A 25,153-nucleotide genomic window follows, 5' to 3' on the forward strand; every position below is an offset into this window, starting at 1 on the left:
AGCTCCCCCCACTGTGCACAATGGTTTCTCCTGCTGGCTCCATACATTCATACAAGCCAGCAGAATCACAGCATGTGGCAGGGGGGACAGCTATTCGATCTATCTGACCAGTTACTGTTAGCAGCTGGGGAGCAGCATTTCAACAAACAGACCGCTGGAGAGGTAAGTACATGCTCCCTCTCTCTCAATGGGTATCTTATGTTTAAAGCAGGGGTCTCCAAACTTTTCAAACAAAGGGACAGTTTATTGTCATTCAGGCTTTAGGGGGCCCGGAGTGTGCCCAGTGGGAGTAAACAATTCCCCATCTTTGGTCTTAGGGGGAGAAATAGTTGGTGTCAGTGGGAGAAATAGATCCCCAATCATTGGTTTAAGTGTGAGGAACAATGTCCCATTGTTTGTGTAAGTGGAAGGAAGTTTGCCCCATCATTGGTGTCAGTGGAAGGAATAGTGTCCCATCATTGTTCTCAGTGGAAGGAATTTTGCCCCATCGTTGGTGTCAATGGGAAGAATCGTGTCCCATCATTGTTGTCAGTGGAAGGAATTTTGCCCATCATTGGTGTCAGTGGGAGAAATAGTGTCCCATCATTGGTGTCAGAGGGTGGAATAGTGTCCTATTGTTGTGAGTGGAAGGAATTTTGCCCCATTGTTGGTGTGAGTGGAAGGAATAGTGTCCCATTGTTGGTGTCAGAGTGAGGAATAGTGCCACATCGTTGGTGTCAGTGGGAGGAATAGTGTCCCCTCATAGTTGTCAGTGGAAGGAATTTTGCCCCATCACTGGTGTCAGTGGGAGAAATAGTGTCCCATCATTGGTGGCAGAGGGAGGAATAGTGTCCCATTGTTGTTGTGAGTGGAAGGAATTTCGCCCCATTGTTGGTGTCAGTGGGAGGAATAATGTTTCATTGTTGGTGTCAGTGGGAGGAATAATGTTTCATTGTTGGTGTCAGTGGGAGGAATAGTGTCCAATCATTGGTGTCAGTAAAAGGAATTTTGCCCAATTATTGGTGTCAGTGGGAGAATAGTATCCCATCATTAGTGTTAGTGAGAGGAATAGTGCCCCATCACTTATGTCAATAGAAGGAATTTTGTCCAATTGTTGGTGTCAGTGGGGGAACAGTATCCCTTCATTGGTGTCAGAGAGAGGAATAGTGTCCCATCGTTGGTGTCAGTGGAAGAAATGTTGCCCCATCGTTGGTGTCAATGGGAGGAATAGTACCCCATCATTGGTGTCAGTGGGAGGAATAGCGCCCCATCATTGGTGTCAGTGGGAGGAATAGCGCCCCATCATTGGTGTCAGTGGGAGGAATAGCGCCCCATCATTGGTTTCAGTGGGAGGAATGTGTCTTATTGTTGGTATCAGTGGGAGGAATAGTGCCGCATTGTTGGTGTCAGTAGGAGGAATGTGTCCTATTGTTGGTGTCAGTGGGAGGAATAGTGCCCCATTGTTGGTGTCAGAGGGAGGAATAATGTCCCATTGTTGGTATCAGTGGGAGGAATAGTGCCCCATTGTTGGTGTCAGAGGGAGGAATAATGTCCCATTGTTGGTATCAGTGGGAGGAATAGTGCCTCATTGTTGGTGTCAGTGGCAAAAATAATGCCTTAAGGGTCGGATAAAGGCAAGCAAAGGGCCAGTTTGGAGACCCCTGGTATAAAGTGACCCCATGCTGACACTTTAACCTCTTTAGATGTGGCACCTCGACTGCTCCAAACCTGTAGATATGCCTTTTACCTCCTACCATCACTCACCGAATATCTGCTGCCGGAGGACATCACTGTCATGCAAGGGGTGGGGGATCAGCGGGTTGGGCAGAGCGGCTGCCGGATACGGGATCCGTGTGAGGTGGGACCCTGACGTGAGCGGATCCATTAGTGGATGAACGGCGGCAGAAGCTAAAAGACAGACAAGAAGAGTGTGAGGGGAAGCCACACGGCATCCTTTCTGAGCACACCGCTAGCATGGACCTTTCAGTAACTTTACAGATCTGCATGAATACATCCATGACATAATATAAAGCAGCAGTATCATTTTCCAAAAAAGCTCCACCCTTTATCATGAACGCAGTCCTTGAGCTCCAGTCTAGTGACTCTGCCTTAGCTGAGATGATGCGATCTGTCTGCTGCAGGCAGGAGGTAACATTTCCTCAGTCTCCCCTCCCTCCAGTAATCGAACTATAACACTGTAATTTTGTAACAATTCCTGAACAAAGATGGCACCCTACTTCTGGAGAGGTAGGCATTGTCAGGAGGAGTGCTGTGATGTCTGCGAGAGGTAATGCCTGGAAGAATTAGGCTCATTCACACAGGCATAGAAATGTACACAGGATTTTGCTGCATATTTTACAGGAGCAAAAAAGGGTAGAGAGGGGGCGCCAATTAAATGCAACGATAGAGAAATATTATTGAGGAAAACAATGCTGCACTTAGTTAGCGCCCCCTCTCTACCTTTTTTTTTTGCCATTTCAGAGATTGCTTCTGGGGAGCAGACATTCTCTATATGATCTTTACCAGGACTACTTAACAATTATTTGCCCTTTATGTATTTTAATTGGACGGTTTCACAACTACTTGTCTCCCATATGGTTTCTTGGACATTTTATCATTGTGTTCCTTTTTTTTTTATTAAGAGCAGGCTGAGGGGTCATTATTCTTTATCCACCATTTATTATTTTTATAATATTTTACAGGAGTATCTTTTCACGAGATGTGGGCTTTCCCAGAATCTGGGTGGAATGACATCATCATCGTCTAGCCAGTGGTTCTCAGTCTTATTGAGACCAGGATTAAAAAAATTCATCCAAAACCTTCCTTTCCCCAACAGTAAAAACAGTATGTATTGAAATGCTGGAAAGGTCTGGATGGGGCTGGGTCTCACTTTCAGAGGATGAGGCTTTTGGAGGGGGTTAGGGGACTTTTCTAGCAGACTCAGTGCTCTTGTAAGGGATGAGGTTTCTGGAGGGAGCCAGGGGTCTCTGCAGGAGACTGGTGGCTTTGCAGGGTCACTATGGAAGAATGTTGGAGGTTGGGGGCACTATGGGGAGATGAAGGCTATAGAGCAGCTAGAGGGCACTGCAGGGGGCTGGATTTCACTCTGGAAGGCTGGGGGGCACTGTGGGGGCTGAGGGGTCTCAGGGGGCCTGAGGGCACCTTGGGAGGTTGAGGTGCACTGCAGGCCACTATAGGAGGTTCTATGGGAGGTTGAGTACCACTGGTCTAGGCAGTGTGGGTAAAAGCCATGGTGTAGGGATAGTGTATTTTTTGCCATTATTGTCTAATCAACAACATTAACAATAGTTGACGCTTTTTAGGTGCCAATAATAAACAGATAATATCTATAAAAAATAAATATCTTTTTCTTTTTTTTTGCTTCTTCAGAAGACGAAGAATAATATATGTGGCAGTATCAACCCCCCAAAAAGACAAAGCTAGCACCCAACACCACGGAAAGAGGCAGTGTGGGGTGCTAGCTTGGTCGTAGCTCTTGTGTGCCTTTTTTTTTATTGGACACCACCATTTATATATTATCCTTTGTCTTCTTAGGAACCAAGGGAAATGCATCAGCCTCTACTCCCTCCCACCACTGCAGTTTAAACATACAGTATCAGAGTCTGTAACAATCCTTTCCATATTGATATTTGTGTAAGGAGAATGGGGATATGGGAGATATGCAAATTATATACTGCATGTACTAATGTCAATCCAAAGTATTAACTGTACAAATATTAGAAAGATTTACATTTTTTAAAAACATGATCTGTATGTTCTTGGCACCCAAAAAGTCTCAACTTTTGTAAATGCTGTTGATTAAACATCAGTAGAAAAGGCAAAAATGTATTATCCCACCAACACGGCTTTTGGCCTCACTGCCCAGATCAGTGGTTTTCAACCACTGAGCTAGGCCACTGCTTCCCTCTTCTTAGGCCTTAAGCCAGCTGCAGATCTCCTAACCTCCCATAGTGCCTCCCAACCTCCCCTATTGGCCTGCAGTGCCCCTCAACCTCCCAATGTGCCCAGAGGTGTATTTACCACAAGGCAAACAAGGCATTTGCCTAGGGCAGCATTTTTCAGGGGGGGGGGGGGGACAGCACTGCCCCTTGGAAGAAGGGACGAAGGAAGGGACACACGCGGCATGGGGACCTGGTGGGTTCTGAGAGATGCTGTGGGTGTCATGACGGCGTATGCACAGCCCGACTCTCGTTCCTGAGGATGTCCAGAGCTGTGAAGGTGAGTGTCTTTCTCTCTGTTGCCATGGGGGATGGTGGCTGGTGTATGGGGGGCAGTGGTAGTTGAAGGTTTGGGTGGAGGGCAGGGGTACTTTTAGTCAATGTCAGGCTCTTTCTGCCTAGGGCAGCACAAAACCTAAATACACCACTGAATGTGCCCCCAGGCCCCCTGAGAGCCCTCAGTCCCCTGCAGTGTCCTCTAGCTTGCTGCAGAGCCTCCAGCTCCCCACAGCACCTTCAACAGTGTTCTGCAGTACCCTCCAGTCTTCCACAGTGCCCCTAAAATGCACCCAGGCTCCTGGAGAGACCCCAGCCCTCTCCAGAGATTTCACCCTCCATAAGGCCCAACCCTAAGCCTTGGCTTTTGTCTAGACCAGTGGTTCGCAACCATTGGACCGGGGCCACTGCCTTCCTCTTCCTGGGCCTCCAGTCAGCTGCAGATCCTCTAACCTCCAAACCTCCCATAATGGCCTGCAGTGCCATTCAACCTCCCACAGTGCCCCAAGGTCCCCTGAGAGTCCTCACCTTACTGCAATATCCCCTAACTTTCTGCAGAGCTTCCAGATCCCCATAGTGCCCCCAACCTCTAACAGTATCCTGGAGTGCCCTCCAGTCTTTCACAGTGCAGCTGCAAAGCCCGCAGCATACTGGAGAGACCCCAATCCCCTTCCAGAGATCCCACTGCACACAACAGCTCCCAGTTCCCTTTAGATACCTCATCTCCTATAGAACCACCCAGTCCCCTAAACCCCTCCATAAGTCCCAACCCTACACCCTGGGTTTTGTCTAGACCAGTGGTTCTCAACCTCTAGGTTAGGTTATAGGCTCCCTCTTCTTGGGCCTCAAGTCAACTCCAGATCCCCTAACCTCCGACAGTGCCTTCCAAACCCCCATAATGGCCTGCAGTGCCCCTCAACCTACCAAACTGCCCCCCTCCCGCCCAACCTCTCACAGTGCCACTCACTTTATTTTATTGTCATCTAAAAAGTCCCATATTAACTTTTACAATTGACTACTTACTGGGGATGTAGTGGGCATGTGGTACCAAGACCCATCAATCAGTAAAACCATCTATTTTTTTTATTAATATTTGAGAATTTTTTCACCCAAGATGAAGGAAATTTTGCATTTTGATGCAAGGTTTGCTTAAGGAATATTTTTCATTTCTTCACCTACTAACCAAAAAATGAGCAGTAAACCCCTTATTTTTGTATTTATTATGGAAGCAAGACAAGCGGATACCTTCTGGTTTAAGAAGGCTTTACTGATTTAAGGAGAGCTTTTCATTTCCATCAGTCATTCAATCATTTTTATGTTTTCCAACGTGTAAAGTCGAACTTCCATCAAGCACGTACCTGCGTGGATGGCGTCCTGCTGGTGCAGGTGGAGGTGTGAGTGAATGTGTGAGTGCTGATGATGGTGCGGGGTCACGTTCAGCATCTGAAGCCTGGTCAGGGGATCTCCGCTCAATGCCGCCACTCTTTCGGCGTGCTGCCGTTCTGCGGCAAGGCGCTCGGCGTAGGACAGTTCCCCTCGGGCTGCTACTGCTGCCCCAGCCCCTCCTGGTCCAGCCCCGGGCCCTGCACCGGCGGCCCCCAATGCCAGCCTTTCCCTTTCGAGGGCATGTGGGTGCGAGTGTTGCCCATGGTGGTAGGGGAAGGCCGGGTGCAGTCCCATCTGAGGAGGTACTCCGGCAGCTGAGGGCGGTGGTTGAGGAGGAGGGGGGTGATGCGGTGGAGGCGGTGGAAGAGGCAGGGTCGCTGGGTGAAGCGGGTCCAGCTCTCCAGGCTTTACTTCATATCCAGGCTTCAGCCTTTCTCGCAGCTCCCGTTCTGCCCGAGTTGGGTCACTGGCAAAGACGGCAGGCAGGTTGTAGGCAAGCAAGGGGTCTCCGAGGGGTAGGTAAAAAGGGTGATGTGGGGGGTGACCGGGCTGGGGTGCTCGTCCAGCTGGTGAGAGTACATGGGGGCGAGCGTATTCACTCAGTGTACGAAGAGCCGGGGTGTCAGGACCCAAGTAGGGGGGCACGGCTGCCACGGCTCCTGGCGGCTCAAAGTGAGGAGGGCGTGAGGGGGCAGAGGACGGGGAGGGCAAAGCTAAGGAAGGGTGATGGGGAGGCGGCTGCGCGCACAGCTGGGGGCAGTCATGAGGACGAGAGTCCAGTTTCTGAAAAAGACATAAAAATATTTAAATCATGTTTATTTTCTGAATGAAGACCCGAGTGAAATATTGACTCCAAGAAGCAAGTACAAACAGCAGGTGACCCAAAAAAAAACTACAAAAGAATGGAGCTGAGCAAGTCAGAAAGGCCAGATTACTTTCCTTTCACTTTTATATATTTACCCTGAATTCAGATTCAGCAGGCTTTCCGCTGTGTTCCTGGTTGGCGCTGCAGACTGTTATCATGGGAAGCTATGCTGTGCAACCTCCCTCCCATGCTCCACTGTGCAAAGGCAATATTTTCTGATCAGCTCTGAGTTTCAGCTCCTGATATGGGGCAGCATATTGGCTAAATGGTTAGTACTACCTGGCAGTACTCGGGTCATTGGTTCAAATCCCAGCCATGGCACCCCCTGCCTGGAGTTTGCATGTTCTCCCTGTGCCTGTGTGGGTTTCCTCCGGGTACTCCGGTTTCCTCCCACACTCCAAAGAAATGCTGGCAGGTTATATGGATCCTGTCTAAATTGTCCCTAGTATGTGTATGTATGAATGTGAGTTATGGACCTTAGATTGTACACCCCTCGGGGGCGGGAACTGATGTGAACGTACAATATATATATAAAGCGCTGCATAAATTGATGGTGCTATAAAAGTACCTGAAATAAAAAAAATCTGAACATTTTTGTAACCTTCTCAAATACTTAAGCTGTCCAACAAGCCCTCATATAGCATGACACTACGGTGTCTATTTATAAAACATTCGATGGAGGAATGACATACATATTGTGAATACGGTATAAATTCTGTGTGTAATTTTTCTAATGATTCTAATCATCCCTATGAGCAGTAGCTCCATCTAGTGGCCAAAATATGGTATAGTTGTCTTAAATAACCCATTAAGAAAATATACTGAATTTTGGCCACTAGATGGCGCTAAAGGTCATAGGGATTACTCTATTAGAGAGATTACAGTCAGAATTCGTACAGTATGCGCAAATGTATTTGACAGTCATCCAATGAGTGTTTTATAAATAGACCCCACCTCAGGTGCAGATAGGAGAGACTACACACAAGACAGTGTCAAATGCCCCAGCTTTGTCCCTAATTTATCACTTATAAACAAATAATAATTAAAAAAAATAATAATCTTATAAAAGGACATTAAAAAATCAAACAGGTGATTTACTGGAGGTTATTTGCCAAAACCGGGGAGCGTAAAATCTAGGGCAACTCTGCATAGTAGCCAATCAGCTTCCAGGTATTATTTGTAAAGCTTAATTGAACAAGCTGAAGTTAGAAGCTGATTGGCTACCATGCACATCTGCACCAGAGTGCTCCAGTTTAACCACTCCCCGGCCAGATGGTGGCAGTGCAGGGGCGGGCTGCCGTTCATAAACAGCGCACGCCATTTTGGACTGTGCGCGCTCCCTGGGAGTGCGGCACCACGATCCGGTGCCCGCTGTGTCGGGAGGAGAACACTGATCGCTGTACGGGACCTCTATGTGAGGTCCGGATGAATAGGTGTAAGCAAGATGTCACTTCTGACATCATTGCTTACTACGTATGAAATCATGTGAATGGTACAAGGCTATTCACTACAGCCTTGTAACATGTGACAAGCTGTGACCAATCACAGCTCGTACAGTAATTCTCAATGGCTGCAAGAATGCAGCCAGAGAGAAGGAGAAATTATTGCTTTTACAGCCTTTATAGGTGTAAAAGCAATCAGTGTAAAAAAAAAAAAACCTTCATCACAAGTAGTACAGTGTCACTATGGTGACACTGTACTGCTAGGGTGACAGTATGTTTAAAAAAAACATAAATAATATAAAAAAAAATAAAATAAAAATGTAAACATTTTTTTAAAAAATTATAATTTTTGGTCATAAACTAATTTGGGTTATTTTTTTTACTAAAAAGATAACTGAATATATTTTGGCCAAGATTTATGAAGAAATATTAATTATTTGCAAAATTTTATAAGAAAAAATTTTTTTTTCAAAATTTTTGGACATTTTCATTTATATAGCAAAAAAAAATAAAAACCCAGTGGTGAATTAATACCACCAAAATAAAGTGTTATCTGTCTCAAAAAAATGCTAAAAAATTCATATGGGTACAGTGTTGCATGACCGCGTAATTGTCATTCAAAGTGTGATAGCGCTGAAAGCTGAAAAATGGCCTGGGCAGGAAGGAGGTGAAAGTGTCCGGACATGAAGTGGTTTAGTAAATCTCCTGCTATGTGAAAATGGGATATAAAGAGTCACTTACAATATTCCTCTCCATCTCCCGTTCCCGCTCCCTCTCCCGCTCTCGTTCGCGCTCTTCGCGTGCCCTCTGCTCGCTCTCCCTCCGCGCACGCTCAATCTGCTCCGACCTCTTCTTAGAAAGTTTGGAGCCATCCAGGGGCACGAAGTATAGATCTGTCCGGCAGCAGGAATTGTATCCACGGTCCAGGTGTTTGTTAAACCTACAGACAAAAGCAGCAAATTGACGAAATTGTTGTTATTAATGTAACAACAGAAAAGAAAAAAAGATGGATCTTGATTACATTTGTAGGATTGATATACAGTAAAGGATTGCTACACTTTGAAAAGTAATAAAGGGCGTCTATTTTATTTATTTCTTACAGGTATTTATACAGTGCTGGCAATTTATGCAGCACTATACATATTGCAAATTCACACCAATCTCTGCCCTCAGAGCCCATTTACACTATAAATTCAATTTAAAGTGGAACTTCTCTTAATCAACATGGACTATTTGTAATCCTTATGCTGCTTTCATTAGTAAATAGGAACTTATCATATTTACTTGTTTTAAACTTTTTTTTACATTTCTTCAGTTACTTCCTGGTTTCTATGCCTAGGCAAATTACATCATACATCCCAGCAATCTTCAGGAGAGGAGGGAGGGTTCTCAGCTCAGCATATGCCTGAGCTAAGGGTAGATGGATTGCAGGAAGTAAATGATATATGAATCATCTGCCCTTACTCAAGATGGCCACTGCCAGGGAGTGTTTTTCAAAATTATTTTTCAGTGAAGTAAAGCATGGAGACATGGAGACATGGACGGATGGGGGGAGTTTGATTTGAATAATAATAATGAATTAAATATGTATTTTTGGTTTGTGGTGCTCAGATGCAGTGCAGTTCCACTTTAAACTCTTGAGTCCCCAGGAAGGTTTTTTTCTCCCTAAACCCCCTAGACCAAAAGGGCTTTAATGTGGTAGCAAATCTGGATACATATATTTTTATTTTTTATTTTTTAATTGGGAATAAATAGTAAAAAATTAGAAATTAAAGCATTTTTCTTTCCTTTTTCTTAACGCAACGTTTCCGTGATTTGTGTACCGCCATATATTTAATGCAAAATATATTCAACAAAGTCTGCTGATTACATTTACATTTTAGTGTGATTTTTATATATCATAGCAAAACTGTAAAGTTAAAAGTGAACGTATGCGTTTTGCTTCAAGGAGAGATATATTTCTGTTTTGCTGCTACATTGCGACGTATCCAGAAAAAAAAAGATTTGCATCATTTGTTAGCGTAACATTAAGATAAGCTCAAGATGAGAGCACACATTAGCATGATGGTAATTTTTTCACAGTATTGAGAGTGCTAAAAATTCTAATGACGTTGCACTTATATCAGCATTTTAATTCTTGGGAAGTGAACGCAATTGTAACTCATAGATCATTGTTGGGACCTGGGGCAACATCATCCAAGTGCATTGTTGGGACCTGGGGCTTAATATGGGGTGGGAATATTTTTTTTTGCTTTATACATATACTGTATATATTATATAATATTATTCTGTACTAAAATAAAATATTTTTATTGCGTTAGTGGTGCGCTTCCCTGTCTTTTCCTTTTGTGTTAATATGGAGTGGGAAACTTTTTTATATTTTTTACTATATATATATATATATATATATATATATATATATATATATGTACAGTATATTGTATCTATCTATTTATGTTTTTATTTTTTATTACTTTATTTCTTTATTTTTTCATGAGCAGTCCACATCTGGTCAGTGAAGACCAGCTCTGAACCCCCCCGTATGCAGTTGTGCAGCAGCAGGTCACATCTAGTGGTAATCTATTGTTGGCTGCAATCAGCCTGCAATAGATCATTATAGCCGTGATCTATTGCTGGCTGCAAGTTACCTGCAATAGGTCACTATTGCATTGATCTATTGCTGCAGGGAAAAGAGGATCAGAGATAGAGACAGGTCTGCTTTAGTCTCCATACTGAATGGGAGTCACCTAACGTAATTTGTGATGTCACTACACTCCCGACAGAAACAGAAAGCAGAAGTATTGCATATACTTTAATATTTTTGTATGTTCCTATGGAGCAATCTGTAAAGGCATTGAAAGAGCAGGATCCGACAGACAGCTAGTCACAGACAGCTGATGATTCCAGCCTTAAACCCACAGGAGTCCGACTGCCGTTTTGAAACAGCACTGGAATGCACAACTGCTAGTATACAGTGCCTTGAAAAAGTATTCATACCCCTTGAAACTTTCCACATTTTATCATGTTACAACAAAAAATATAAATGTATTTTATTGGGATTTGATGTGATAGACCAACACAGAGTGGTACATAATTGTGAAGTGGAAGGAAAATGAGAAATGGTTTTCAAATGTTTTACTAATAAATATCTGAAAAGTGTGGTGTGCATTTGTATTCGGCCCCACGGAGTCAATACTTTGTAGAACCACCTTTTGCTGCAATTCCAGCTGCAAGTCTTTTTGGGGATGTCTCTACCAGCTTTGCACATCTAGAGAGGGACATTTCTGCCCGTTCTTCTTTGCAGAATCGCTCAAGCTCTGTCAGATTGGATGGAGAGCGTCTGTGAACAGCAATTATCAAGTCTGGCCACAGATACTCCATTGGATTTAGGTCTGGACTGTGACTGGGCCATTCTAACACATGAATATGCTTTGATCTAAATCATTCCATTGTAACTCTGGCTGGATGTTTCGGGTCGTTGTCCTGCTGGAAGGTGAACTTACGCCCCGGTCCCAAGTCTTTTGCAGACTCTAACAGGTTTTGTTCTAAGATTGCCTTGTAATTGGCTCCATCCATCTTCCTATCAACTCTGACCAGCTTCCCTATCTCTGTTGAAGAAAAGCATCCCCACAACATGATGCTGCCACCACCATGTTTCACAGTCGGGATAGTGTGTTCAGGATGATGTGCAGTGTTAGTTTTTTGCATTTTGCTTTTAGGCCAAAAAGTAAAATTTTGGTCTCCTGTGACCAGAGCCCCTTCTTCCATGTTTGCTGTGTCCCCCACATGGCTTCTTGCAAATTGCAAACTGGACTTCTTATGGCTTTCTTTCAACAATGGCTTTCTTCTTGTCACTCTTCCATAAAGTTCAGATTTGTGGAGCGCACGACTAATAGTTGTCCTGTGAACAGATTCTCCCACCTGAGATGTGGATTTCTGCAGCTCCTCCAGAGTTCCCATGGGCCTCTTGGCTGCTTCTCTGATGAATGCTCTCCTTGCCCGGCCTGTCAATTTAGGTGGACGGCCATGTCTTGGTAGGTTTGCAGTTGTGCCATACTCTTTCCATTTTGGGATGATGGATTGAACAGTGCTCCGTGAGATGTTCAAAGCTTGGGATATTTTTTTATAACCTAATCCTGCTTTCAACTTCTGCACAACTTTATCTCTGACCTGCCTGGTGTGTTCCTTGGCCTTCATGTTGCTGCTTGTTCACTAATGTTCTCTAACAAACTTCTGAGGGCTTTACAGAACAGCTGTATTTAGGTGAACTCTATTTACTAATTAGGTGACTTCTGAAGGCAATTGGTTCCACTAGATTTTAGTTAGGGGTATCAGAGTAAAGGGGGCTGAATACAAATGCATGCCAAACTTTTCACATATTTATTTGTAAAAAATTTGAAAACCATTTATCATTTTCTTTCCACTTTAAATTGTGTGCCTCTTTGTGTTGGTCTATCACATAAAATCCCCCCAAAAATAGATTTAAGTTTGTGGTTGTAACATGACAAAATGTGGAACTTTTCAAGGGGTATGAATACTTTTTCAAGGCACTGTAAGTGTATAAATTTGTCTTTATATTAGCCACTTGCAAATCTATGCGCCACAGCACTGGGGATGAAAGGAGGTGGGAGAAAAAAGGTAATTAGATCACTGTGAGGAATCGTATGCTCCCGCATTGTCCAATCAGCAGGCTTGTGCTGGGCTGGTACCCAAACTGCACTGTATAATTGCAGAACAGAAAAATGAAGTTACCAACCTAGTAATGCCTGGCAGTGGTGGAGTCAATTACATGACAAATGCACAGAATTACAAATCTTTTTGCAGGCAAAACATTTCACATATACAGTATGTACAGAATCTGTTTTTAGTTTCCTATTAATTGGGCAAAATTTGCAGTAAGGATGCAAAATATTTAATACACAGCAAGAAGACAACAAATATAACTCCTGATGCTCTGAATTACCTGGCAGACTGGCTGGCATGACTTGGCGTGTCCACAAGTTTGGGTGGAGGCGAAGGACTGCTGGGAGGTGGAACTGGGCTATCGCCCTCTGCTTCACATTCCTCGGGTGGCTCCTGTTTTATCTGCACGGGAGCTGGTGCTGGTGGGGGTGGAGCAGGAGGTGGAGGTGGAGGCGGAGCTGGAACTGGAGCTGGAGCTGGAGCTGGAGCTGGAGGAGCAGTGACAGAAGCGGGAGGTGAAGAGTCTTTATAGCTCTGGGTGGGAGCTGGAGGAGGAGTGGAAACTGGAAATGATCCAGGTTTATAGGGGGGTGGGGGTGCGGGTGCATTTTTATAGGGTGGAGCCGGATGAGGGGGAGCCCCTTTGTAGCCTTGGTATGGGTAGTTACCATACCCTTGAGAATTAGGAGGGTAATGGCAGACAGAAGCAGATGAGTGAGGCTGATAAAGGGAATGATTAGACTGAGGATTTGGGGGCTCTGCTTGAGAGGAGTAGCCTACATTTCCACTCGCAGTGGAGGGCTGGGATGAAAGATGCGAGGTATTGCTGGGCGCTGGTGATTGGCCTCCACTAGGCCCTGTCACGGGTGTTTGCATCTGAGTGCTGTTCTGATGGTGTGAGCTGGGGGACAGAAGAACATGAGGTGTGTGATGGCTAGGTTGAGGCACACCCCCTGGTGGCTGGTTACTTTGTGGTGTTGGGGAGCGCCCCCTGTTTGGTAGAATGTGAGGATGATGAGAGTTATTCATATTATGATTAGGAGGTTGACCTTGTCCACCAGTTGCCCCTCCATGAGGGTGCAAAACACTACTCTGGGATGCTGGAGTCTGAATAGCCCCCGTTGTAGGCATTGGGTGTGGAGGGTGGTTATTATGGGGAGAGGGAGCACGAGTACTTCCATGATGAGAGTTACTAAATCCCCCACTAACATTTTGTCCCCCACCCACTTGTCCATTTTGGGGTGGAGGCTGAGGGTAGCGGGGAGCTCCTTCAATCCTTCCATAATTGAGTCCACTTTGTCCCCAAGAAGGATGGGGACCGGGCTGCGGTTGTCCATACTTTCCCTGCGTGGGGTACTGATGGGGGTATCCAGGTGGGTATTGTCCTGGGTAAGGGGGATATCGAAGTGTACAAGAAGACGAAGGAACAGGCTGGCCCGGTTTCTCTGTTGTTTGGGATGGAAGTCCTGGAGAAGCATTGAGAGGCCTTAGGGCAGGGGGTGGTGGAAGGTTGTGAGATACATGGGGATAAGAGGTTGTGGTAGAAGTGCTGGAAGGTAGGGTAGTAGGAGTTGTTGGAGAAGCCAATGGTCTTGGAGAACCAAGTCCCACTATAGGTGTGGTGGGTGGAGGTTTGGCTTGAGAGGTTGGTGTAGGCCCAGCTTTGACCATCCCACCAGGGCTAGGATATAGCTGTGGAAGTTGAGGAGCCTGGTACGGTCTTGAATTCTGAGGTTCAGTCTGCAGAGTGGGTTGAGAAGCCTGGGAGGGGGGTGGAAGAACAGGGGGATCAGGAACCGGTGAAGCAGGAGGTTGGGGTGACCCAGGACCCCTGTACAGGGAAGGAAACGATTTTGGCGAAGGAATGGAAGATGCATCACTCTCACTATCCCCACTATGCAGGCTTGGAGATGTGCTACGGTTGTCCTGGTCAATGTCCCTTGGGTCACTTCCACCATCTTCATTACCACTCTGTCCATCCAAACTTTCTTCTTCAGGGGGCGGACGGGGAACCTCTGGAGACTGCAGAGAAATAAAATATTCATTAAACATCATTAAGAAGTTAAATAGAAGAGACTGAAGTCAAGTGATCACCTCACATCTTGAAATGGTTTTATTTTCATCTACCCCAGATTGCTCATATAGAATTTTTTGCTTTGAGCAACAGTGGGCCAATGTGATTTTTTTTTAGATAGAGTAAGGTCATAACCCCTGTTAAGTTTTATTACAATCTTTGTCCCAACTGAAGAGATTAACTCTCTCATCCTAAGGACTATTGTCATTGGTACTGAAAGTGAGGGAAAAACTGAAATCTTGAGTTCAACAAAATGGTGGCCGTCTGCACACAGACATCGACTCCCTGTTGCATAAACGTAAATGAAATGGGTAAAAGATGTCTTCAGCTACTGTTCTCCACCTGTAGAGAACTCCTTACATGCATTCTGTCCTTTTTGAGGCTTAATTGTAGAGACCACTACAATTAAGCCCCAAAACGAATGAAATGCATCTGAGGAGTTCTCTACAGGAACTGAACAACAGAGAATCGGTGTCTGCTTGGAGATGGTTGCCATTTTGTTGGAAGTCTACTGGACCCTGATAAGATGGTCCTGGCTGTCTTGCATCAGTTTTATCCACATGTTGTTTTGGCTGATATAGGTTTGGGGGGCATTTAAGCGGTACTAGTTTCATTGTTTTCACATTCTGAGTTGTCACTGTAACAGGAACAGAGAGGATATCTTACAACAGGAACACTTGTTATGGTGACAACCAAGAGAGTATTTCTCTTACTTTGGAGAAAATCTCTAGCTCAGGGTGCATTAACGTGAACAGCAAGCTGTAGATATAAGAATAAATAGAAGCATAAGGAATGTGCTGTGATTAGAATATTTAAAATCCCTGGGCTGCCCTATATAACAAAATTATTTTCAGTAATAATTAGGAAATAAGACAAAAAATAAAATGTTCAAAAAAAGAAAACCAGGGTACGCTGATGGTCATTGAAATGCTCCCTCTGATTTATGGTCAGTGGAGAAGGACCAGCTTGCATCTGTGGTCAAAGACATAACTCATACTGGTGGTCATTGGAAGAAGGGCCACATTACAATGGTGGTCATTGGAAGAAGGGCTTCGTTACACTGGTGTTCATTGGAAGAAGGGTGCCATTACAATGCTTGTCATTGGAAGAAGGGCTTCATTACACTGGTGGTCACTGGAAGAAGGGTTCCTTATGTTTATTGATTGCAAGATATTTAATAAAGAAAGATTGGAAGAAGGGTGCCATTACAATGGTGGTCAGTGGAAGAAGGGTCTCGTTACACTGGTGGTCATTGGAAGTAGGGCTCCAATAAACTGGTGGTCATTGGAAGAAGAGCTCCATTAAACTGGTGGTCATTGGAAGAAGGGCTACATTACACTGGTAATCATTGGAAGAAGGGTGACATTTCAATGGTTGTCATTGGAAGAAGGGCCTCATTACACTGGTGATCATTGGAAGAAGGGTTCCATTAAACTGCTGCTCATTGGAAAAAGGGCTTCATTACACTGGTGGTCATTGGAAGAAGGGCCTCATTACACTGGTGGTCATTGGAAGATGGTTGCCATTACAATGGGTGTCACTGAAAGAAGGGTTTCATTGTACTGGTGGTCATTAGAAGAAGGGTGCCATTACATTGGTTGTCATTGGAAGAAGAGCTCCATTAAACTGGTGGTCATTGGAAGAAGGCTACATTACACTGGTAATCATTGGAAGAAGGGTGACATTTCAATGGTTGTCATTGGAACAAGGGCCTTATTACACTGGTGATCATTGGAAGAAGGGTTCCATTAAACTGCTGCTCATTGGAAGAAGGGCTTCATTACACTGGTGGTCATTGGAAGAAGGGCCTCATTACACTGGTGGTCATTGGAAGATGATTGCCATTACAAAGGGTGTCACTGGAAGAAGGGTTTCATTGTACCGGTGGTCATTAGAAGAAGGGTGCCATTACAATGGTTGTCATTGGAAGAAGGGTCTCATTACACTGGTGGTCAGTGGATGAAGGGTACCTTATGTTTATTGATTGCAAGAATTTTAATAAGGAAAAATTGGAAGAATGTTGCCATTACAGTAGTGGTTATTGGGAGAAAGGCCTCATTACACTGGTGGTCATTGGAACAAGGATGCCATTACAATGGAGGTCATTGGAAGAAGGGCCTTATTACACTGGTGGCCACTGGAAGACGGGCTCTTTTGAGCACCCTGCTATATGTTTTTGCAATCGACCCTTTTCTAAGAAGGCTAGGGGGTGGATCATTGTGTTGGGTGCCTTTGGGCATTGCTGGTGTGCCGCTTTTGAAGGTCATGACCTATGCCAGTGATGTGTCTGTTATTGTCTCTGGGACTGACTTTAAGGCCTGGTTCACATTAGTGCAATTTCTGATGCAACTTAAGTCGCTCAGAATCACATGACTATGGAAATTACATTTATTTCAACGGTGCCTGTTCACAATAATGAAACACAACTGTGATGCAACTTTGGGGAAGGGTCCTGTGCTACATTGGTGTGATGCAATGAGATTTTGTGCCCCATAGACTGCAATGGAAACTCATCAAAAATGCAAACTACACTCCTTTTTTATTCAATTCCAATGTGATTTTTTTCCCCCAACAATTCTCCTCCTCCAGAAATTGCAGTAGTATGAAAAACGCAAAAAAATGCATCAAAAACACATTGTTGCACTGCAGCTGTAATACATAATTGCACTTGATATTGGATGAGATCGCAGTTAGTGTGAACCAAGCCTAAAAGAAGACATTGCTAATGCCCAGTGGGCATTCACCAGATGTCAGGGCAGAGAAATGGTATTGAACCATGCGCACTATACAGGTTTGTGAATGACGTACCCCTACATTGGTGTACAACCACAACACACATCCCATGGTTGGGTGCCATGCACTTCTAATGAAACCTCTATGTATTGTTAGGGCTCATTTACATTTGCTTTGACTTCCGCCTACCGCTTCAAAATGATTTTTTGTTGTGTTTTTGATGCTTCTGTGATGCTTTTTTAAAGCTTTAATGAAGCTCTTCAGATTCCCTGTGTGTTTGTTTATTTTCTATTTGTTTTAAAAGGGTCCCAGATCGGTAGTGCCCTCGCTCAGCAGATCCCTAACGCCTTAGTCAACTGTATAGCATTGGTACCCTGGTTCAGCAGATTCCCAGCTTATTAGTACCCTTGTTCAGCAGATCCCCTGCTTAGTAGTACTCCCAGCTCTGTTGATGCCCCACTCAGTAGTACCCCCAGCTTTGCTGATCCCTGGCTCAGAAGTATCCCCCTGCTCTGCTTATCCCCCATTCAGTAGTAATCCCCCACTCTGCTGATCCATCACTCAGTAGTGACCCCCAGCTCTGCTGATGCCCACTTAGTAGGGCCCCCAGCTTTGCTGATCCCTGGTTCAGTAGTATCCCCCTGCTCTGCTGATCCCCCATACAGTAGTAACCCCCAGCTCTGCTGATTCCCCCACTTAGTAGTAACCCCCCTGCTCTGCTAATCCCCACTCAGTAGTGACCCCCAGCTTTGCTGATCCCCGGCTCACTAAAATCCCCCTGCTTTGCTGATCCCCCATACAGTAGTAACCCCCAGCTCTGCTGATCCCTCACTCAGTAGTAACCCCCCTGCTCTGCTGATCCCCCACTCAGTAGTGAACCCCAGCTCTGTTGATGCCCACTTAGTAGTACCCCCAGCTTTTCTGATCCCTGGCTCAGAAGTATCCCCCTGCTATGCTTATCCTTCGTTCAGTAGTAACCTCCCACTCTGCTGATCCGCCACTCAGTAGTGACCCCCAGCTCTGCTGATGCCCACTTAGTAGGACCCCAGCTTTGCTGATCCCTGGCTCAGTAGTATCCCCCTGCTCTGCTGATCCCCCATACAGTAGTAACCCCCAGCTCTGCTGATCCCCCACTCAGTAGTAACCCCCAGCTCTGCTGATGCCCACTTAGTAGTACCCCCAGCTTTGCAGATCCCTGGCTCAGTAATATCCCCCTGCTTTGCTGAACCCCTGCTCTGCTGATCCCTCACTCAGTAGTAACCCCCCCTGCTCTGCTGATCCCCCACTCAGTATTGACTCCCAGCTCTGCTGATGCCCACTTAGTAGTACCCCCAGCTTTGCTGATCCCCAGCTCAGTAGTAGCTCCCAGCTCTGCTGATCCCCCACCCAGTGGTAACCTCTAGCTCTGCTGATCCCCCACTCAATAGTAGCCCCCAGTTCTGCTGATCTCCTGCTCAGTCGTAACTCCCAGCTCTGCTGATTCCCTTCTCAGTAATACTCTCAGCTCTGCTGATCCCCCACTCAGCAGTAACCCCCACCTCTGCTGATCCTCCTCTCTCTCTGGTCCCTGCTCACTTCCCTGTTTATTTTTCTCCCACTCTGTACACTACATGTGACATTGCTAGTCTCTCCTGCTCTGGTCTGCCAGTTCTGCTGATCCTTCGCCACACAGTCCTCTCTCTCCGGTCCCCGCTCACCTTCTGCTATAGCATTCCCATGTTGCAAACTAAGTGTGCCATCTGCTAGTTGCTCTGCTCTGGTCCGGACCCCGCTCACCTTCCTGCTGCTCCACTCCGCACACCAGATGTGACATCTGCACCAGACACTTCCAGAATACATACTCATGAACCGGAAGTGACTGCTGAGGACATCTTTCTGGTTTCCCAGTGCATTCTGGGATATCTCATACCTGTAATACCTCCAAAACAAAGCGAAGCTAAAGCTGAATAAAAGCCTCTCAAATGCTGCAGGTGCTGTAAGCGAGCGTTGTCATAGACCTCTATGGAGTCTTTGAAGACGCTTTGAAGCACCAAGAAAGTGACACGGGGTATTATTTTTGAAGCGATGCAAAGCAAAGCAAGCACAACAGTGTGAACGGGACTGTAAGCTTACCATTTTATTTCGTAAGAGGTGCTTTGATTGGCATTCAAAGCGCTTTAATAAAGCATGAGCAATGCCACATCTTGATGCACGTGTAAACTAGCCCTTACAGTAGTGAGCAACACACCTACACTGCATCACACCCACAACTCACATGCCCTGTGTTCTGTTGCACCGCATAAAAAATAGGTACACGTTCAATATTTTGTAACTTAGTGTGTCTCTAAAGGCAAAACTTTTTTATCTTTAGTTTTGGAGTGGAGAGGGATTTGAACCCCTGTCCAGTTTTTATTGCTGCCTGTGTCTCCGTCTACTCCTCCATAAGCTACAAAGGCAGCAGAAGGGGGTGTACATATGCCGTGGCACTTTGCATCGTGGCATGGAAAAAAAAAATCCCCACTGTCGCACTCGGGGGACTGTAACTCCCGCCGAACGCGACCCATTAAACTTAAAATTGGGGGACCCCCCCTACAACCTACCTACAACTGGCAAGCTGGTGCAGGTGGAAAGGAGGTAATGTAACGCCTCCTCACCGCTTTTGAAATGCACAGATTGCGCTTCAGAGGGCACAGCAGGGCCGTGGATAAGGGGGTACCCCTAGTCCTCTTGTATGGGGCCCAGGCCAGCAGGGGAGCCGTGGCAGCTGGGTGAATCAGATGTGGGCAGGAAGGATGATCGGCATGGCAAGGGCAATTACTGGAACCGATCCCCTGTATGGCTTTCTCTGCAGCAGCTGAAAGCTGGCTTCTTCGCCTCTCCCTCCTGCTGGCTGTGAGCTGCTGCCGAGAGAGCCGTGCGGTGGATCGGTTCCAGTAATTGCCCCCCCCCCTCCCCATCACCCTGCCTCTGCACCATACATTTCCACCTGCTGCCCAGGCCCTCTGTGTGGGTCCCCACGCCTGCAGTACTGCCGGATTCTCTCCTCTCCTTCCCTCCTCTCCTTCCCACCTGCACCTGCAAGCACACAATAGGATCCCTCAGGATGGAGAGTGGCGGGGGGAGGGTTTAGTAAAAATGTCACATTTACCAGCCCCTTCCTTTCCTGAATGAACACAATGAGTGATCAGTACTGATCACTCACTGTGTTCATTCATAACGGAAGCATAGTAAACTGTGGGGTTTTTTTGGGTGGGAGGGGGGCCTGTCAGCTTGGCTGCATGGGGCCCCTTGGTTTCTAACAGCAGCCCTGGGGCACAGCATATGTAATTGAGCCCTAAATAAGCAGGGACAGGGACCTCGTCATAGCTGAATGTCCAGCTGCCATCTTTGTTGTGGGAAATCTTCAGTGAAGTTGGGGGGTTGGGGGAAGATAAAATTCAAGCGAGACGACCAGCCAGACCCTATGTGTAAAGGCACGGGCCTATGTGTCCTAACCACAGATGAGAATGCTGATGATTTTGGCGTCTCTCACCTCCATCTTGGCTTTCTTCTGGGTTTTCCCAGCTTCACCTTCACTCTCGGATGAATCTTTCACCCTTTCCCTTTTACTGCTCTTCGGGACAGAGTCGTCCATGCGGCCCTTCTGTTTGGAGGGGGAAAAAAAAAAAGATTAGGGGTTGTTCACATTTTGTGGCCCCCTCTAAAAAGCGATGGTGGATCGCTTTTTCGAAGACATTTGGCAGGCGGTGAGTTAACCCTGTAAATGTCGCACCGCCGTGCCGCAATGACACGCATTGCATAGATTTGCACGGGTCTCATTTGATGGTGGTAACGTCCACTGAAAGAAACATGCTGTTTATTTTTGCTGCAGCCATGAGCCACAGTATTGCGGCCACGGCTTGTGTTCAGTCCTCAGCCTCATTCAGGAGGGTGGTTGGGGAGGCCAGTAAAACCTTGGCTCATCCACCTGGTTTTACCGCCCCCTGTCTGCATGTGTGAAGGAACCCTAAATGTGGAGGATCACTAATTATTTTCTATAGAATCCCCCTTTACTTTATATGACAAGGAACCGCAAAGAGAAATACTGATGTGCAAAACTTCATAACCCATGGCAACCGGATCTCATTTCATTCGAGTAATAGCTAGTACAAGATGTAATCTCATCAGCTTACTACTCATCACCTTGGACCTCATTCACATGGGCCGCTCTGCAAATTCCAGTCGCAATAATCAGCAGATTCTGTGGTTAGGGACAAATGGTCACCCCGGATGTGCACTCCGGCATCCAGGGGCAATCACCGTCCCTCACCAAAGGTAACCGCTACATAGACGGTTAGAAACGCAGAAATATTCACCCGCTGTTATGTCACATGATGAATATGGCTGTAAGAATCCACAGACCGGCCCCAGATGCCCCCGAAAAAAAGCCCAAACACTTTAGGAAATGTTGCCCATGGCAACCAGATCCAATCACTTCAGGAACTGTCTACATCACCCACAGCAACCAGATCCAAAACCTACAGGAACAGTCTACATCGCCCACAGCAACCAGATCCAAAACCTACAGGAACAGTCTACATCGCCCACAGCAACCAGATCCAATCACTTCAGGAACAGTCTACATCGCCCATATCAAACAGATCCACACGCTTCAGGATACATTTTGCATCACCCATAGCAACCAGATCAAAAGCTACGAAGCAGTCTACGTCACCCGTGGCAACCAGATCCAAATGCTTCAGGAACTGTCTGCATCGCCCATAGCAATCAGATCTAAATGCTTCAGGAACTGTCTACATGACCCATAGCAACCAGATCCAAACGCTTTAGGAACTGTCTACATCACCCATAGCAACCAGATCCAAATGCTTCAGAAACTGTCTACATCACCCATAGCAACCAGATCCAAACTCTTTAGAAACTGTCTGTATTGCCCATAGCAACCAGATCCAAACGCTTCAGAAACTGTCTGCATCACCCATAGCAACCAGATCCAAAAGCTTCAGGAACTGTCTACATGACCCATAGCAACCAGATCCAAACTCTTTAGAAACTGTCTGTATTGCCCATAGCAAACATCACCCATAGCAACCAGATCCAAATGCTTCAGAAACTGTCTACATCATGTATAGCAACTAGATACAAATGCTTCAGGAACTGTGTGCATTGCCCATAGCAGCCAGATCCAAACGCTTCAGGACCTGTCTACATAAACCATACCAACCAGATCCAAAAGCTAAAGAAGTGGTCAGCGTCGCCCATAGCAACCAGATCCAAATGCTTCAGGAACTGTCTACATCACCCATAGCATCCAGATCCAAACACTTCAGGAACTCTCTGCATCACCCATAGCATCCAGATCCAAAAGCTACAGGAGCAGTCTGTGTTGCCTGTAGCAACCAGATCCAAACTCTTCAGGAACTGTCTACATCACCCATAGCATCCAGATCCAAACACTTCAGGAACTCTCTGCATCACCCATAGCAACCAGATCAAAAAAGCTACAGGAGCGGTCTGCATCGCCTGTAGCAACCAGATCCAAACACTTCAGAAAACAGTCTGCGTCACCTATAGCAACCGAATCCAAACACTTCAGAACACAGTCTGCTTCACCTATAGCAACCGGATCCAAACACTTCAGGAAACAGTCTGCGTCACCCATAGCAACCGGATACAAACACTTCAGGAAACAGTCTGTGTCACCTATAGCAACTAGATCCAAACACTTCAGGAAACAGTCTGCATCACCTATAGCATCCAGATTGGCTTTAGGAACTGTCTACATCCCCCATAGCAACAAAATTCCCACCCTTCTGCTTATGCAGGTTACAGGGTGAAACAATGGATCTGGTTGCTAGGGGCGACACTGAATGAGGCCCTTTGTTGGTCTTTCTCACCTTCGCAGGTGGTCGGCCCTTCTCACACTTGCTGTCACTGCTGGATGTGCTGATGGCACCCGGGGACGCCCTCCCCCGCGCTCTCCGTTCCTCCCGTGGGCCCACGCTCTCCTTTTTCCTTCCGCTCCTCATCGACATCTTCATGGCGGCGTAGACCGAGCAGAAAGAAGACGGGAAGAAATGGCGGTTAGCTGTATTACAGATCTTATATCTTAATATAATAAAATATCGCAGGAATTATTTATTCAGATTCCGGCCTCCCAGTGACCTTGAAAGGAATGTCGACCCTTTAGGCCTCATTCACATTGGACTCCTGTGTTCATTTTAGTTGAATGAAGGAGAAATCGATTGTGTATGTTTATGTTTATAAAGCTGCGTTCACACTTCTCCATTGCAAAAGCATGGCAAAAAATATGCGTTTTTGCTGCGGTTTGTGGCTGCCAGACATCAGCCTGCACCTGCAAAAATAGGATGTGACTCAAAAAAAGCACCAAAACCGCAACTGCGGGTGCGTTTTGCCATGTTTGCGATGCGTTTTTTATTCATTTCAATAGGGAGGTGTGTTTCTGGCGCAGTAGTTATTTACTGCACCAAAAATGCAGTAAATTTTTCGCCCACACCCACAAAAGCCTATAAAAAAACCAATGAAAGGTACCAGGGGCATCTCATGGGGCCCCCTACTGACCCCGGGCCCTCGGGCAGTGCCCGAGTGCTCAAATGGTCAGTCCGGCCCTGGGTACATGCATATTCCCCATGTTTTCTCTTTCTAAAAATACTGCTGATATGCCAGATATCCGGTGAGCTGTCAACGCTGCCTCTGCTGCACTGAAATCCCAAGAAGTGTTGTCAGCCCTGCCTGAGATTTCCCCTGCCGGACTACATAACCTATTGGGGAGATGGTCTGTAGTCCAGCACAAGGAGAACTGGGCGGGGCTGACAACACTGCTTGGGATTTCAGTGCAGTGTGGCAGCGTTGTCAGCTCCTTACAGGAAATTCAGAGCTCATTGGGTTACTGGCAGACAAAGGATGACACTAAATGTGATTTTGTATTCATTTTGGCCAAACAAACATTTTAAATTGTGTAAACCCAGGACCAGAAATGGAATACATTACCAATCCTTACATGTGATGACTCTGCTAGTTTTCTTTCTTTTTTTTTTTTTTCTTTGGGATTTTTCCTTTTTTTCATGGTGATCCTTCCAGAAAGACTACTTATTCTATAATGACAACATTCGGTCATTGGACTGTATCTGTGGAGGATCAGCGTTGTCACCATAGGACAGGAAGTGTATTGGGACCAGGGGTGGACTGACCATTTGGAAACTCGGGCGCTGCCCGAGGGCCCGGGGTCAGTAGGGGGCCCCATGAGATGCCCCTGGCATCTTTTTCATGGGTTTTTTTGAGTTTGAGCAAGGACACAGGGGCCCCATGATCCCCTATTGCCCGGGGGCCCCATGAGTTGTCAGTGTGCCCCTGATAGGTATAAAGCTTGTCTCTAATGACATGCTTCAGTCAGGCATACAGAGAACTCTATAAAGTGAACCTGTCATCAATCAGGGAGAGTTCAGGGGCTGCTGAAAAAAATGCAGAAAAGCTCCTGAACGTCAGTTTATCAGCTGCAGTGTACATGAGCCCTAATGGTGCATTTGTGATTGATGACAGGTTCACTTTACCACTCAGCGTTCTCTGTATGCCTGACTGAAGCATATCATTAGAGACAAGCTTTATACCTATCAGGGGCAGACTGACAACTCATGGGGCCCCCGGGCAATAGGGGATCATGGGGCCCCTGTGTCCTTGCCCAAACTCAAAAAAACCTATGAAAAAGGTACCAGGGGCATCTCATGGGGCCCCCTACTGACACCGGGCCCCCGGGCAG

At 46.1% G+C, this 25,153-nt stretch overlaps 1 protein-coding gene across 3 annotated transcripts in view; it reads right to left on the bottom strand.

Annotated features, from left to right (window-relative positions):
• Nucleotides 1-25,153, bottom strand: part of ATN1 (atrophin 1) — a 72,964-nt gene that overhangs the window by 19,012 nt on the left and 28,799 nt on the right. For all 3 annotated transcript variants that reach the window (XM_089662935.1, XM_089662936.1, XM_089662934.1), the window contains exons 3-8: nucleotides 23,274-23,411; nucleotides 20,909-21,019; nucleotides 12,871-14,612; nucleotides 8,649-8,847; nucleotides 5,573-6,383; nucleotides 1,744-1,887 (exon numbers count right to left, since the gene is read on the bottom strand). In XM_089662935.1, coding sequence (XP_089519061.1) covers nucleotides 1,744-1,887; nucleotides 5,573-6,383; nucleotides 8,649-8,847; nucleotides 12,871-14,612; nucleotides 20,909-21,019; nucleotides 23,274-23,411 — 3,145 coding nt within the window. The remainder of the gene's footprint in view (nucleotides 1-1,743; nucleotides 1,888-5,572; nucleotides 6,384-8,648; nucleotides 8,848-12,870; nucleotides 14,613-20,908; nucleotides 21,020-23,273; nucleotides 23,412-25,153) is intronic.

The sequence above is a fragment of the Staurois parvus genome, unplaced genomic scaffold (genome assembly GCF_062004578.1).
Source record: "Staurois parvus isolate SC_StPar_1 unplaced genomic scaffold, SC_StPar_1.0 ptg001590l, whole genome shotgun sequence".
Taxonomy (NCBI): domain Eukaryota; kingdom Metazoa; phylum Chordata; class Amphibia; order Anura; family Ranidae; genus Staurois; species Staurois parvus.